Consider the following 17,724-nt stretch of genomic DNA (forward strand, 5'->3'; position numbering starts at 1 on the left):
CCTTAATTCCTATGGTAGAGGATCTTTTTCTGGTTAGACTGTGTGAACAACTTGTGTACGTTCAAAAGTCCAGAGGTTCTCATGGATTATTTAAGCCAAATGAAATGTGAAGGCACCGAGCTGAAACATTGGCAAGACAAATGTGATTAGCACTTATCTCAAATTATACCAGCATAGATTAAAAATTATTTTAAAAAATTAAAAATCAGATGTTACGTAAAACAGATTTTTATTTAAATTAAAGAGGTTTATTTTAAAAAAAAATTTAAAATAAATTTGAAATTGACAACTTATTATGATCTATTTAAATTATTTAAATACAAAAAATAATATAAACATTACATGTTTGCTCCCAAGTTTCAAAGAAAGTCAAACCACTGAAAAAGAGGAAGTCACTGACTAAGCACCTGGAACCAGAGTTTTCTGAAGTGCTAAACCAGCTTTAGATAGCAGTAGCCTTTTCTGCAGCTGCAGAGAGAATATTTTCTTCATTTCAGTTTATTAACCTATTTCAGTTCAATGACTAGTTCATTCAAAGTTCAGAAACAAACTGGGAGTTAAAAAAGGCAGGAAAGCTTGTTCTCCTTTTCCCAATCTATGAATAAAATCTAGGTGTGAGAGAGTATGATCTACTAGTTCTAAAATCCTGAAGGACATGGTGACCCCAAATCAGTTAATTTCACTAACTACAAATACTTCCTTTAATCAGTTTTAACTGCAAAACATGTTTTGATAAACATTTTTTTCTTATTCAAACACGTAAGTTAATATTTTTAGTGCATAAAACTAAAATGCTGTTTTTGTGCATTTTAAGGGAATTTGAATTTCTATCCAAATTGTGCTTGACACAATAATCACAAGTAAAAAAATTAATCATCTAGTTAATAAGGAATGCATCATTCACCATTTTCTAACATAATAAAAATGTAAAAACTAGGAATCTGAATAAATATGATATATAATTACTTAAAGAGTGTGTATGTATGTGTATGGTGTATCCTCCTGATTAGCAAAAGGAAGCACCAAATTTAGTGTAAATGCTATGTTGATTTTGCAAAATCAACATGTTTTAATAGTTACCAATTAACGAGACTCAACCTTTCTTTAGGAAAATACCTAAAAAAGTACAAATGCACAATATGATTAAAATCTATTATTTAAATCTAGGTTTTCTGCTTGTTGAGTTAAATCATTATTAAAATCAGTGATTCAACTAGTTTTGATTTAAATCAATCCATCCTGAATTATACAAACAAAACATTTGCCCTAGGCTCTCTTATACTTAAAGGCACTACACTCATGTAATTCCAGCAAATAACTGGTCAAGTCTCAAAATATCCACTACACAAAAAACCCCTATTCACTAAGTGAGACTTGTGTTCAAGCTTTTGGGGAAGAAACAGGTGGACTTTGACCTCTGGAGGTCAAAGAGTTCAGGCTAGTTAGCACCAAGGAGTCTTGTGTTTTCAAGGAGAGAACATGTGCTTCACAAATAGTACAGCTTTTGATTACACCTTGGAGCAGTAACCTCTGGAGATTGAAACAGAGCAGACACCTATAGGGCAGGGATACTGAAATCCATGAAGAAGAAAGGAGTTTTGGTTTGACATGTCATTGAATATTCTACAGTCAGATGTGAAATACTGAATAGGCAGCAGTACTAACTTAAGCAACTGATTGGCTAACTTATTGCCTGTAGACTTGAGGTCTAGCTCTTGGGTCTCCACTGGTCTATATTATTTTTCTTTCTGGGAATCCCCACTCCAGGTTCAAAAGGAAGTATGTGGCAGGGGTAGAGAGTACTGACACAGTAGAGAGTACTACCACATCTGGTGTCCTTTTGGATGAGAAGGGAGAGAGCAGTAGTTGGGAGAAGGTGCAGTTTCCTGACATTAAGCAAAATCATACTAGCTTTCAGCAATGATGAGGAAACAGGCTTTCTGCTTTTTACTGATGAAACTGTTCTTGAAGCCAATAGCTATTCTGACATTTTTAATCCACACAGTGATTCTGGGTAGCAGTCCAAGGTTGACTGCTTAACCTCAGCCAAAGCTGAGTGCAGTACAACTCTGAAGCAGTAAGATAAGCAGCAATGACTGGAAGACTGAGGGCTTCTGATCAATGTAATGAAACAGGCAAGAAAATGAAGCCTGCAAGAAGGGAAACAAAATGCTACAAAATGCAAGTAGTAAAAAGTAAAAATCAAGAGGAATAACTTTACTACTTTGAGCCACCTCAGTGAGACCCCAAAACAGGTTTTGGGTATGTGAGTAATTTAGGAAGAGAGTGAAATAGCTACAAGAGGACTGTGTGAATGAGACAGACTTGAAGTTTGGCAGCACGTGGGTAAACACACCACTGTGCTTTGATGACAAATATAGTTTTAGCAAAGTGCCTCTGGATTGGTTGGTGCCAGTGTATGGGGGAAAAAAAGTTGTTTGAAGATTTTAAAACAATTCATAGAAGTTGGAAGTGCATTCACTGGTTCAGCAGTGGGGGGGGGGAAGGTAGTTTGTCAGCAAGGTTCAGTCTTCAATAAATAGACTCAGTCCCCACCTAAGGATACAACACAGATCTGGGAACCCTGGATGTGCTGCTCTACCTTCTCACACCCTCGTGTGAATTCCTCCTTCTTGATGAGCAAGTAAGAAAGAGAACCAAGAACTTGAGGGTTGTATGTTTTCCAGATGTTCCTGAACTGTGGTCTAAAAGCCTTTTCCAGTGGCACATGACGAGCTGCGCAGCCTCATGATGATCCTGGCTCCATCCTTTGTGTGCAGCTGCTGCCAGGACAGCTAAAAGCATAGAACCACAGATGCCAGTAGGGTCTGTTGCTCCATAAAAGGAGGAAGCTGCTGCTACAAGGTCATGGAGGAGCTACCATCAGAGAGATCTGCTACCTGAAGGAGCTGCTGCCCGAAATCTCACTGCAACACCACCTAGGGAGCCACCAGAGAGATTACTTCTGAGGCTATCACATGACAAAGAAACTACTGGGATTACTAAGGGGATAGCTACCACAAGAAGGAGCCATTGAGACCACCACATGAAAAGTCAGGCTGAGAAGGAATGTTGGCAAAATCTGGTTTCAACTTCTATTGTGAGAAGGGAGGTAGATGGGGGTAAAAAAGTAGATAAGAGAAAGGAGGCCAGACCAAGGTATCTAGAAAAAAAAAAGTCAGGTACCTAAAGAGAGATTTGGGGTAGGGGAATAGTGAGGCGAGTAGGCATAGAGAAACCAGGACGCCTGAAGGTAGTAGGTTGATTGAACTTGAGTTTTAGCATGGGGGAAAATTGTACCCGTGTGGGGCTCATGGGGGTGGAAACATCAACAGCAGTGGGAGTTTATTTTGAATGTGTATGTGGGGGGAAAGTGTGGAATGGATTTTGTTTGGCGGGGAAACTGATTGTATGTGGGAGGAATTCACTTTGATTTGGAAAGAGTAATCATGAGATTGCCTCACTACTAAGAGATGCTCTATAATATGAAATGTTGGGAAACCATAGTGTTCTCTCTCAGAGTCTAATTGAACTGTCAGTATCCAGTCCTGCCTCATTATTTTGTCCTGTAAAAGATCCTAACAGGGAACCAAATCCCTGCTTTGTGGAAAGTAAGCAGGGCCTAAGCACTCCATTGGACTTCTTCTGTCCTCAGTAGAATGTGCATAATTACAGAATTTGAGTGTGCAAATCTATTCAAAAGCACAATTAGGATAAAACCTATCATATGCATACACACATATGCAAGTGATTGCAGATGTGCAATTGCACACAGAAGTGGTGAGTTGAGATCCCTCTGGACCATTTGGCAATTTATATACAAAAAAGACTTCTATCATCATCACGTGACAGATTATTTTTCCATGGAGGAGACTAATTTCTAAGAGATTTAGATGTCCTATATGAAAAGCATATAATCAATTGTCAAATTATTGCACTGATATTTGTTACAATGTAAATAATAAGTCATCTATTGTCTGTTTTGAATTGCGACTTTCCTGAAACACAAAGCACAGGAAAGTCTTTATAAACTCAGTCTCTAACACAGTTTATCTGGAGGTTAATTGGGAAGTGCTGGGAGAGTCTGCTTCTATCTGCATAATATTTCAACCAAGAAAACCCATCCCTAGGTTTTAAAGAGGGTTTTAGGATTCCAGATTATTTTCTTCCTTCCTTTTTTCTTCTTCTAAGTTGTTGTACCAGGAAAGTCTCTAGACATAGTTTGGAAGAAAGTTTGTATACTAGATACTTTAAATTAACTTCTTTGTTTACTGCACCATAATAAAAAAAAATGTACTGTTTATAAATTTTCCAGCAGGGACTTTTACAACAATCCAAATGTATTGTTTGAAAATCTAACAACAGACAGGCTGGAAAGGAATACAAATACTATGGTGGGAAATATCTTTGAGCTGAGTTTCACTTCCATGGTTGGTTCCCTCACATCAATTATGCTGGCAATTGTGAAAAGGGTAATTTTTTGTTACTGTACCCCACCAATCCAGATTAGTGAGTTTACATATCACAGGGTTAGTCAAGCAATTGCAACACTACGAATTTTAAGCTTTTTGGATTTTCTGCATACTGTTAACTCTGCACTACCCAGAACCACATGAGCTTTACTGAATAGAAGAAAAAGCTAGAATCAGTGCCTTTAAAGACCCAGAGAAATTGCAGACAAGCTGAAGCCACACCAGCTTGTGCTTTAGAAGTCAAATTTACAAAAAAGAATGACGTCTCCAGGTTCTTGGGATCTATGTGACCATTCCAAAGAGATGAAGTGCATTGGAGAAAACAAGAACACTGCTTTAAGTTAACAACAGCCCTAAAATTCTGGTCTATAATCAGCACTAAATAGGGAAATGGTGGGGGGGGGGTGTTAACCATTTCTAACCCAACTCTCCAAAACCAATAAAAAATGTCACCGATCTTTATAGAAACCTCTTCTGCTCAGAACACCAACATTTTGTTTAGTGACTTTATTCAGTGTGTCCTCTTACCAAGAAGTGATGCTTAAAAGATGAGAATGGAATCTGTTCAAAAGTAACCAGGATGTCCAGTATAGCAGGTGTTGCTTAGCTTTAGATCTCATTCCATCTTCTTAATTTATTAAACCCTCTCTTAGAAGGCAAAGACCTTGCCCAACTGAGTATTGAAAGTCATCTATAATGGGAATCTTTAGGAAGAGAGATTACTCTTTCACATAAAGATCAAGGGACTAGTTGTAGAAGACCTCAATCACTAAATTTGTGGGAGGTAGGGGAGCAGACAACCAGGGAAGGGTTTTGAGTCAGTCATCAAGGTATGAACTGGCAGAGATCCATTTCTCTAGAATGAAGGTGCTAAAACTGCCACCCAGTTTGGTGAATATTAGTGGTGCAGCAGCCACACTGAAAGGAAAAGCCTGGCACTGGAAGTGTAGTCGCTCAAGGGAAACCCAAAGAATATGTGGTGATAAGAGGCTGTAGACCCATGCAGTTATGTATCTTTTAGATCTGGATGTGATACACTTACATGGCCCCTGCTGAACCTCGTGGGACCAACAGTGAGGCAAGTCGAGACCTTCAAATCTTGCTGAAAGACCTCTATAACAAGATGATCCAATATGGCTCCAAATTTCTTCTTTTCTGGCTCACCTGAAGAGGAAGAAACACTACACAGGATGTAGGATCCAAATTCTTTAGGTAGATTCTTTAAGAAAACAAAGCCCAATCACGTGTGATAGGTCAAAACTATTTCTTAAAAGATCTGCACACAGGAACCTTGAGGGAGCAATGCTGATAGAAGTAGTCTGGATTTCATATGGAATGAATGTTAAAAGCATGTTTGTCCCCAGAACTTAACCTCTGTTCTATAATAAGAAAGGGGCCATGAGAGTGTACCGAATACATAAATAAGTGCTGTAGTACTTTCTTCTTAAACAGCCAATGTATAAGGCATCTTAATTTGATGGTAGAAACCTTGTAGGAACTTGATAAATAAGATTACATTGATCCTTCAGGTACTGTTTTTAAATCTCACTCACATATACACAGCACTAATAATTAGCTAACAGGGAGGTCCTTGTGATAGTTCTTGCATTTGTTCATTTCTTTTCAAATGAAGACCCCTTTGGTGTGAAGAGATGATCAAACATCAGTATAAAGAAAGGGATCTAAATGAAATCCTGTACAAAACAGAGTTTATAATAATATACTCTACTATTTTCTGAAAATGAGCATTCATCAAAAGTCTCCTTAAAGGGGATTTAATGAATTTAAGAGACACAAAACAGCATTTTTTAATGTTTTATGTAAAGCTTTCTTCCAGTAAAATGCCTTTTACAAAGGTATGTTCTATCCCCTCCCCTTTATAAAACTGAACTTTTTAGGAACAAATGCTGTAAGGAGGACAACACAATGAAGTTTGATGCTTCATGTCAAAATACAGGGATATGTTTTTAAAAAGTGTTATAACTAAGTGAAATTCTCTAATTGTAGAACCATGAATGAAGGTACGGATTAAAGAGTTAGCCTCCTACACACTTATTTTAACATGCATGGAATCAAGCCTTTTCAGTTTCTTCTCCACTACACTTCTTTTAATAAAAAGAAGAGATACTTAATAGAAATCGCATTAAGGCTATAAATCTCCCCTGGAATGCAAATTATTCTGTCTTAAATTTAAACCAAAGCCAATTCGATCTCAGGTCACAATACCACTTTCTGAATGGTAACAACAGGGAACTGATGACCTTCTTACCTGTCGTGGCTGTTCAGTCACTCGTTGTGGATCTGATCTCACTTTATTGCTAGGATGGTTGGTAACTTTGGTTACTGGCTGTTTGAAAATGGATGCTGTTTGTATGATTGGCAGTGAAAAATAAAAATATAGTATAAAAAAAAAAAAAAAAAAAAAAAAAAAAAAGGATTAGCAAAGACCGTATAACAGATTGCTGTTGGATTAACCCATTTTTACTGACTTGTGAAAGAATTTGTTGTTACTGCACTAATGAGTTGTTGGATAGCTAACCTTTCAACCAACTCACTTATTCTAAAGAAAAAAGTGAGGTTTAGAAGTTTCAAGGCTACTTCTATGCCGTGGAGAAATAAAGCAGCATGACAGCCCACCTTTCCTTATTGGAAAATATATGTTATTTATTTAAATGACTTGTTGCTAAAGTGAGCTACTGTCAGAAAGCTAATGACAAATTCAGCCTTCCAATATTCAAAACAAGTAATTTAGGGTTCTAATAAACAAAAGTATTATTCAGAAATTCACAGATCTTAAGACCAAAATGGACCAATATGATCTAATTGAACCTCCTATATAAACACAGATCATAGTATATCCTGCATCAAGGATCTTCATAACTTTAATTGAGTTAGAGCATCTCTTTCAGAAACATTTGAAATCTTAGAGTAAATGACATTAAGTGACAAAGAAACCCTCACAACCCTAATAAACTGTTCTAATAGTTAATTACCCTCACTACTGTGAAAATAGCTTGTTTGTATATCAATACCGTCTATATTTTAAAAAAAATTATATTTTGAATGGGTTTCATCTTGGTGTGCTTTAAGTAACTTCTCTATCAATATGGAGATTTTAGAAGATAAGCTGTTTAACCTATAATCTAGTTCCAAATTACGATACTTACTGTAAAATCTTGTTTCCAAGAAGAATGAAAAAAATTGCCCTGGTTTTAGATTAGCTCAGGAGAAAATGGACATAAAAATGTATCATAAGTGTGAACTTATTTTTATTTTACTGATAAATGAATGTTTGCACGACTGGCTCTGTTGTGCTCAGGTATTTTCATCACGTATTTTTATAAAAGGGGATTATATTTTATTTCTCATACACCGGTGACAATATTTTTAGGATACATGATCCAGATAAGAGTATGCTAGTTTCCTCACATGTGGTCTTATGCTTGATATTTTGGCAGTGGTATGTCACAGGTTGAAAAAACTTCTGAGATACAGAAAATACCAAATATTTTATGAATTGCTGGCTAACACCCCACATACTTAAGAACTACGGCCAGTGTTTTCGTCCATGATAACAGAGTCATTTCGGATTTTCAAAACTTTTTATTTCAGAAATTTTGGATATGCATTAAATTAATACCAAAAAAACCATGTAATCGACAAACCTGAGCAATATGTAATCATTTACAGCACAAAAATGCGGTAGCCTACATTACATTTACAGACAATTTTTTTTAAAAACCAAAATTGTCAGTTTTAGAACATTAAAAAATGTATTAAGTGATCATCAGTATAAATACAAAAACAAAATTCTTGCCACACAAGACTATACAATTAAAATGAAAGTTGGATTATTGTTTTATGCAACAATCTAACAGCAAGGGGAAATTTGCAATAAAAAATACATTTCTGCTTAAACTAACATTTTATTGCAAATATCTGTATGTCACCTATATCAGCATACAAATATTCACTGACACACGCTTAGGATAAATTAAAACTCATTTGCGCATACATCTTCATACTTTCCAAACACATACAGTAATGTTGCGGGGTTAGCACTTATTCAAGATTGGAGAAACTGTGTTCAGCATCAACTGAATTGCACTGGATTGCCAAAACAACATGAGCAATCTGGCTAAGCCTTGGCAAACGTTTGTCCATGCTTTTCCAAAAACTGGAGAGAGAAATGTCATTGGTACTAGGAAGTTAATTTACAATGTTCAAGTAAACTGCTCGCTCACCCTCAGGTATAGAATTCAGCAGCGGCATACTCTCTTCATAGTCACTGAAGTTGCAGGAGAGTACACAAACTTGCTTGAGATCAAAGATTCTCACATCACGAAAAAAATCTATATGCTGGCTGTTTGTATTTAAATACCCCTGCAATTTCTCTGCACCACTCTGAAAAACTTGACGCTTGAGATTGTACAGTGCAGTCTGTCTTCTGTACTGAAGTATTGCCGGCAGATCAGATGCAACGTTGTACACTTCTGTTGGTAATGTCGACCGTGATTCAAACTTGAGTGGTGTATGAACAAGTGGAGGTGCGTCTGCTTCAATAAAAATTAAATTTGCCACAAGCAATTCATTCTGCAATAAAACACTTAGCTCCTCTAAAACGGCAGTCGTTCCTCCAATTCGATTTCCCAAGCAATGAACCCCTTGTAGTACTCCACATGATGGCAGTGATAGTCTACGGCTTTAATCGACAGCTTTAAACCAAGTAGCCCATCTTGTTACAACTGGTTCTAGTGGTAATGTCGGACTTTCAACTCCAAGGTCGATAAGAACAGCTTTTTTGTTAGAGCACACAGACGGTCCACTTCCGTATACAAACGGCACCAGCAATTACCTAGTAAAGCTGTAATGTGTGCCCAGCAGGCACATGAATGCAGTTGTTTAAAATGCCATTTAAACTGTCTTTGAATGACTTTTACATGGACTCTGCATTATGTGTCACATAAGCCACTACATTCGAAAAGTCAATTTCTTGGTGTACAAGGGTCTTTATAACAGCTTGTGCAACTGTAGAGTAGTTTAACGTGTTCTCACTCTACTGTTTCTATGAGCTGGGCAGCAGCTGGGAAATCTTCTGAAACCTGCATCAGCTCTATTAGAACATTTGCAACATACTGGTGTAGGCTGTCTGTATATTCATCCACAATTATAGCTGCATGCTCATCCTTCAATTCAGCAATCAGTTGTTGCTTGTTTAGTTCAAAGGCGTGGGGAAGATGGACTCATCTCAGTGTACTTGCTTGCGGGATACAGGCCCCATTTCATATGTGCTTGTTTAGGAATTCTCTCATTTTGGGATTGATTCTAGCGGGATGTTTGCACTGCAACAGACCACCACCCATTCTTGGTGCTACCTTTTCCCTGTATTTCTGATTTTCATTTTGTCATGCAAGCACACCAGTAATTGTGAAATGTGTCTTTGCTACTCTCACTTCGCCGCTCTCTGCCCTTCGTTTTCTGTTTTTCTGTTGCTGCAATATGACATGGACCTGTAATGTGGTTGACTATGCAGTCCTTTTTAACATGGTCAAGAACTTTGCTGCAAATTGTATAAAATAACTTCCCTCCATCCATATGGAACATATCTTTGCTGAATTCTTTAACACTATCCTCATGTTTAACCATTTAGACATTGGTAGGAAACGGCTCAAATGCCTGAAGCACAAGGTAGAAAATCTTAAGGAATCGATGATTCCAGAAATGAAAGGTAATTTCAGGGAAAAAAAGCAGCAATATTGCCAATTTCCAGAAAACACTGGTCCTATTAAGAACATCCCAGCCTTTTTCAGGGTGTAAAAGTGAAAGTGTGGCTGGATGCACACACATCTGTGCTGACACCTAATAAAGCGACACAGGATAGGCGCTGGAAAAAATGAAGTTCCCCAGGATTAAACAGCCCTAAATATTTTCCCATAAAGTATGTTCTGTGTTTTAAAAAGTCTTGAGAGACTTTATATTGTCATCTGTAATTTCTGATAAATAATAATTGTTAAACTTGTGTTTATCAAGAATGTTCTGTTAAAGATTGTATTTATAATATCTGTTCTGGAAGGGAGGAAAAGGGTACCCCATCATGTAAGAAGGAAGCTTTATAACTGGCTCTGAGGTTATAGATCAGATATAAGTGAATAACTGGTTTCAATATAAGCTTCAATATAAGTATATACATACTTAACCAGATGCGAATTATAGATAATAATTGATTTGGTTAAGTTCTTTTGTTTGGTTATAAATCCCAACTAAAGCCACATTCTTAAACTCCTTAGAATTTACATGGGGATTATTTTTGTACTCATCTGATAATTTACCTCCAATATTAACTTGTTTGATTTGATAGTTTCATAGTGTTTTATTTTTGATTAATATTATTAAGGTTAGCTCTGGTGATAGGTTTTCTTGATTAAACTTCAGTTTCTATTTTATAAATTTTATTAAAACTCTAAAACTAATATTGAGTTACAATTCCTGAGTCATATTTCCTTCAGTAAGGAACATGGATCCAGAACCTTTGAAGGCATGGGTTGGATACCAGCCACTCTACCTAAAGGCCTGACCAGCACCCCCTAACAAGTCTATAGCTCTTATTCTACAAAAATTTCTTATTTTTAGTCTGAATGTGTCTCTGAGCTTCTAACTGAATCATGTTATGCCTTTGTTTGCAATTAAACAGCATCTATTTTGAGAAATCTTCTCCTTATGTAGAAGGGATTTTTACAGACTGTGATCTCCTTGCCTGTATTAGTGCCATGTGTTATAATAATGAATCCTCTAAATATTGCTGCCAATGACATGTCAGACCCATAGAGCTTTACTGGATTCCTTTTTAAAACATTCACGAGTGTGTCACTTATTGCTCACATCCTATTGAGCAATCAGTTTTCAAACTGTAGAACTAGATCTCAAATTGCTTGTTCACTTTCACAAGGCCAGAGCTACAGTAATCTGGCAGGTTTGGATGTCCATGCATTGCATATAAGGACATCCTGTGTTTACAAGTAGGAAGTCATTACCCTCTTGCCCCTCCCCATGCTCTCACTCAGGAATAAAATGGTCTCCTCTTGGAGGAGGATTAAGTCGCAGCAAAATAATTACAGCACCCACACATGGGTTAACATTTTTAATTTAGGTGCACTGACTTCACACCTTTAACTGATATGCCTCAACTTTGCTTAGTGTTTTGGTGCAGACATGCCCTAAGTAGTAGCCCAATGAATGGTAACAAATTAACACATGGTAACTTGCAAATCTCATTTTGCAGATGTTTCCAACAGGGAAGGGCTGGGAATTTTCATGGTGGACTGAGGGCATTAGGTTGCTTTTGCTGAAGTCTGAAATATGGTTGTGCATTTGTTAATACAGTAAAGCAGCTTTGGACAATGAGGGCCACCAAAATGCAACAATGTTCTTACATTATGTACCTCTAATTTTCTAGCAGGCAAAGAAATCAGACATTTTGAGATTGCCTTGCATCCAATAAGAGTAACTTGTGTTAGGCTAATGAATATAAATGTTTCCATCAAAAACGGGGATTTTTTTATTTTAAAAATACTGTGTTGTCACCAATTTTTTCACAAATGACACAGATCTAAAGCTTGCACTGAAGTCAATGGAGTTAAGATAATGGATGAATTTGGCCCCATCATTTCTAAGTGTATTATATTCCACAAGCACTTTCAACATAGACATGAACACCAGTCTTCCACAGCTTTTCTGAGACAATATCAAGTCTTTTGGCATCATCTCCAGAGACTTTTAAACCCAAACTTTGAAATTTTAGAACTTTTACATTATAAACAACCAGGGACACTTAAAAATAAACAAACAAACAAATAAAAGGCATTTTGAATTGTGTGTTCAAGACATTTTGTGCGTGCAAATTGAGTTCCTTTTTTTATTTTTTTTAAGTGTTTCCCTCAAATTATTCAGTGAAATGAAATATACTGTGCAAGTACTGTGTTTCATCTCATTCTAGTTTCAACTTTTATTTTAAAGACATGTTTCTTTAGATATCTTTCTATAGTCACTCAGGAGAGGGATAAACAAAACAAACTGTGATACTCTAGCACACTACTAAGAGGCAAATAGCAAGCTATTGTAGTTTGTGTATGTGATAATTCGTATAGAATCCACACATACACTTAAAAGCAGTGAATAGGAAGCTTTCCCTGGGGAATGCAAGAGCTTAAGCAATCAAATTCTGGAGTTGTTAAGATTTCATTTTTTAAAAAGCTTTTAGACCTTATAGTTGCAGAGACATGCGAAACAAGTATTAACTATGGGGGAACATAAATTTTACCAGACACCTAACTAGCCTGAAGTCAGCCAGGGTTGGTCTGGGCTTCAAATTTCTGTGGTTCCATGGCCCTGGAAAGTTCCCAGGCTCTTCCATATCAACCACTTTCTAGGAGGTTTAGTCTGACAGCTAGCAGGAGTCTGTCGAACTGTTCAAGCGACGAGTGAATCAATGTAAAAGTATTCTGTAACCATGCCCTTTCCCTCGTCCTAGCCTGCTTTTTGTGTCCTTATTATTCTCGCTTCTAACGTCATATCTGTACTTTCCACTAACTTCAGTGGGCTATCGAGGAAGTCCCTAAAGTCTCCCACTGATTTTAGTGGGTTTTGGGTCAGCCCCCTAAACAGTAGGCAGGGAACTCAGCTTTACTTGTTTTGATGCAGCTCCCTGCATACTTCTGGATGTTCAGAAAATCATAATTAATTATAATTATGCAGTACAGTGTGCGGTTGATTTTCAGAGTGCAAACTGAGAATTTTTAATGAAACCATAAACTAGCATTCATCCATAGTTCACTTCATGATGTTGGATTATGCTCCAATAGTTGCATCCTAGTGGTGGATGAAGTAGCACCTCTGTATTTCACATAGTCTAAATTCTTAAAGCACTTTGGAATCCTTCATGATAAAGGACACAATGTAAAATGTAATGAAATGTCTATAAATGGTCTAATAAACATCACTTCATTTAAGACACAAAGTAAGTTATGGTATTCAGTTACCAATATACTTGTTAAAGAAAGCTCAATATTCTTAATCAGAATGGGTTTAAAGGCCAAAGACTTCTCTGCCAAGTTCTGCTGCTGCTTGATTAACATCCTTTAAAAGCAGCTCTCCCCCAAATAAAGCCCCTTTGCCCTTCTAGGAACTAAGGTATTACATCATCTGTCAGGCCTGTCAATGCATCGTTGTGCCACATATATGCCCCTCCAGATGTATTCTTCTTTACATAATATTTCAATGCTAGCAGAAATGTTTTCCAGAAGGCCGACCACTTTTCCTTCTGGAAAAGATACTTCATACTGAGTATGATTAAGAAAGTTCCCACAATATTATTTCCAAGCCTTTCCAACCAGATGATCCTTAGGTCACTCTTTACATAAACGTTTGGTTAGAAAGCAGTCTAATACACTTTTCTTTCAAAATAAAGCCAACCACCAATTTGAAAGGGTCGTGGAAGGCATTTTTACAGCATAACAGTAACGGCAAACAACTGTGTTTATTAGTTCTTATTCAAAACTACTCTGAATCTCCTATTCCGTTCTCTCTTCGGGAGCCTCTCAAACCAGCAAAATAGTTTTAAATAGTTAAAATGTCCAAATTAAAGGCATTACAAATTATTTGAAAAGATTACTGTAAGATTGAAGCAAAACTCCTCCTTCCCCCCTACCCCCGACAAAGCCCATCAATCAAAAGGGTTTTATTGTTAATTCTGCAAGTTCAGTAAGTGCACTGATATCTAATCAGGATGCCTTGCAGTTTGTGTAGAAGACAGGATGACAGATTGTAAGTGACCCATAAATGCTAACAGCACAAAGAAGAAGAAAACTTATTTGCAATATCTACATGCTGGTTTCAAGTTAAAGATATCATAAAACTTAACTAATATGTTCAATTAATGATGGCAGAGGGGAAATAATTTTTTTTTAAACAGGATTTTTCCATTACCATCTGTATATAAGAACAGAGAACATAAGAGCGGCCATACTGGGTCAGACCAAAGGTCCATCTAGCCCAATATCCTGTCTTCCAACCGTGGCCAATGCCGGGTGCCCCAGTGGGAATGAACAGAACAGGCAATCATCAAGTGATCCATCCCATCGCCCATTTCCAGCTTTTGGCAAACAGAGGCTAGGGACACCATCCCTGCCCATCCTGGCTAATAGCCATTGATGGCTATATATTTAACTGCCTCAATATGGTTGAGAAAGTTAGCTTAGCTGCAATTTTATACTTTGTCCTTTGCAAAAAAATGTTAAACAGAGGCAAATGATTTAGAAACCACTCATGGTAAACTGTTTGTACAAGACTAACAAGTAGTACAGTATGTGTGAATAAATATATGCACAAATATGACCAGGTAAATCTGTTAGAGGTATTGTATAAGAATTCAGTTGCAAGGTTTACTAGAAGATGAACACCACATATCTCTCTGCTCTAACAACTCTGCATTAGAACTCAGAAATAGCAAACTTCAAGATTAAATTTAAAGTCCTTTTTACTGAAATAACTACTGAAGAAATAATCTAGTAGCCCACAAAGTACAGATTTTAAATAGCATAGGATCTTAACAAATGATATTTGCCTAAGAAACTGAACAAATAGTAGGGTAGATTCTGATCTCACTTACACTGCTGTAAACCCAGGATAGTTTCTGTGATTTCAAGAATATTATTCGCAATTTGCACTATTGTAAATATCAGAATGTGGCCCAGACTTTTATATATAAAATTCTGCAAAACTTACTGAATTAGTTTCCTGGTACTATTCCTCTATTACTTGCCCTTTCAAAAAAGTGCATGTCTGTGGGGTGGTGGTTTTTTTTTTTTTAAACGCATACATTAAATGTAAAAGATCAGCATGAACGGTGTGGTCCATGCCTTCTGTCATCTGCCATTAATTTAATCTTGTGAATCCATGTCCTGGAAACCAGATGCAGCTTATTATGCATTTTCATGCACTGTCTAAATATATAATTGCCAATTTAAATGAAAACATTGCAACTTGTTTTAAAAACCCAAACAGACAACTTTTGGAAAGAATCCTTACAGTATAAACATCCTTACTGCATCGGTCACTATGATATCTAGGTGTCAGCAGCCATGGCTTTATTGGTCATTTTCCTAACATGCTGCATCTATTATCTTTGCCTGTCTGTGCTTTAGCCCCCCGCCCTCCCCCTTTTTTTCTCCTAACCACTATCCAGAAAAGGAGTATATTTTCCCATTAATAAAAAAGCCTGATGCGGTCTCGTTTCATAGACCCCCATCTTTAAAAAAATTGCTTCTTTTGGATGCATAATTTTAAAAGACACCAACATTTGTATAAATATTATGTAACTGCCGCAAAAGACAAGCTTCCTGGCACATATGAAAAATATTAAACATTTTAGCTCAGAACAGGAAGATGAACATAACAAGGGCAAAAGCTGGACAAGTGAACAGGATCATCTCTTGACACAAACTAACTTAACAGGTCTAATTTAGAAGTGTGCTTTAAGCCTTATCAGTCATCAGATGAACACCACTGAAATTTGTTTTCAATCACACACAGAGGCCAACTCTTGAATTATTGTTTAAATTTGATGTTCCAGGTTTAGCCTCACCTTGATTGTTCCTTGTAGTACCAGAATATTGCCTCTATCAAAAAAAAAAAATCGACACCTGCATGACAACTAAAAAGATAAATATACACAGACACACACAACCCTGAGCAGCAGGCTGCTTTACGCAGAAAAATTGCTAAATGCTCTAGAGGAAAGGGCAATTTTAGGATCTGAAGTAGCATAGATACACTTAAACACAGTGTATTTACTAACAAACCTTATTTTGATTGAGAGAATCATTCCTTAGTCTCTGTTTGTTCTTCTGTAATTTACTGGGCATCATCTTTCCCGTTCTGAAGTCAAAACTGCTGAGATCAACAGTGTTTCCCAGGTATCTTGCCAACTGAGGCTTGCTTCTGAACTTCTTACCACTTGGACTAAAAAGAAGAAAACACTTTAGTATGTTTTGTTTTACGAAATGATACAGCTTTGACTTCTTAGAACAGGTTTCATACCTTTTTAAATCGATACTTTAAGAAGCTTCCATATCTTTATTCCATGCATCATGTTCATTATGGTGTATTTACGCATGTATTAGGCAATTGAGCCGAGGTATCATCGCTCACCTAAAATCCAGTCCCATCCTTTGCTCAGGGTTCTAACCTATGTTTCAGGCTGATGGACACAAGTATGCACTATCGGCTTGGAAGGTATCTTTAAATGGAAATTCAAACTAAATGATTGCTTCAGCTACTCTAGCTAAGTATAAAAAGCCCACAATGAGAGATTAGATTCTGTCCAACTGCAGGAAGTCACTTGCTCTGTACAAGATATAGGGCAGTAGACTAGGCTTCAACTGACTATCCATTAAATCCAATCATTAATGGACCAACCATCTCAAATCTCCAATGCCATTAGACTGATACACATGTATAAAAATAGGATATAATACAGCATGGCGCCATATACATAATTCACTCACTAATGCTGGTATCAGAGGGTGGAGAAAAAACTGAGCAGTAAGCAAGTAAGCAGCAAGATAAATGATGTATGATATGAAGCGAATAGTTACAGCTTTGGACCAGCATGTACCATATCAAATGAAATGATGCTGTTTGTAGCAATATTTTGTTTGAGGCTTTATTTAGAATTGTTCCATTTGCCCCATTTGGCTGATGAATTATCAACACTACCCTATTCCCACCTGCTCTTTTGAGCACCATCTGCAAACATTTGGTTTACCATCATCCTAAAACAATGTTATTTCTATCAATCTGCATGCTACAGAACTTTCTTTTCCCCCTACCTACAGCCCTTAACTTTCAACAAGGTGCATACAGATGGACTCTTGCACCCATGCAGCTCTCCACCATCTTAAATGGAGCTCCAATGGGCACAAGATTTTGCCCAAATGCACCTCTTTTCAAGACCACGGGCCAAGCCATTATTCACTGAAAGAAAGTCAACTTAGAAAAAATTAGTCTGCCTTAATAAGACTTAGAAGTGTGGCAGAAACAAGGTATTAAGAGACTATAAACAAACTCCTGGTCTATGACACAGTAACTTGTGACTTCCTCACAGCATAGCTGTGAAACATGGATAAAATATTCTTACTACATCAAAGCAATAATCAAGTGTCATATGTGGTGCCAATATAGCATTCTTATTGAACAA

General features: G+C 37.0%; 1 protein-coding gene across 1 annotated transcript in view; it reads right to left on the bottom strand.

Annotated features, from left to right (window-relative positions):
- The window catches only part of MBD2 (methyl-CpG binding domain protein 2), a 58,373-nt gene that overhangs the window by 23,466 nt on the left and 17,183 nt on the right, over positions 1-17,724 (bottom strand). The window contains exons 2-4 of the mRNA XM_026649010.1: positions 16,328-16,487; positions 8,726-8,747; positions 6,742-6,857 (exon numbers count right to left, since the gene is read on the bottom strand). Coding sequence (XP_026504795.1) covers positions 6,742-6,857; positions 8,726-8,747; positions 16,328-16,487 — 298 coding nt within the window. The remainder of the gene's footprint in view (positions 1-6,741; positions 6,858-8,725; positions 8,748-16,327; positions 16,488-17,724) is intronic.

Source organism: Terrapene carolina, unplaced genomic scaffold, assembly GCF_002925995.2.
Source record: "Terrapene carolina triunguis isolate 2854851 unplaced genomic scaffold, T_m_triunguis-2.0 Scaffold69, whole genome shotgun sequence".
Classification (NCBI taxonomy): Eukaryota; Metazoa; Chordata; order Testudines; family Emydidae; genus Terrapene; species Terrapene triunguis.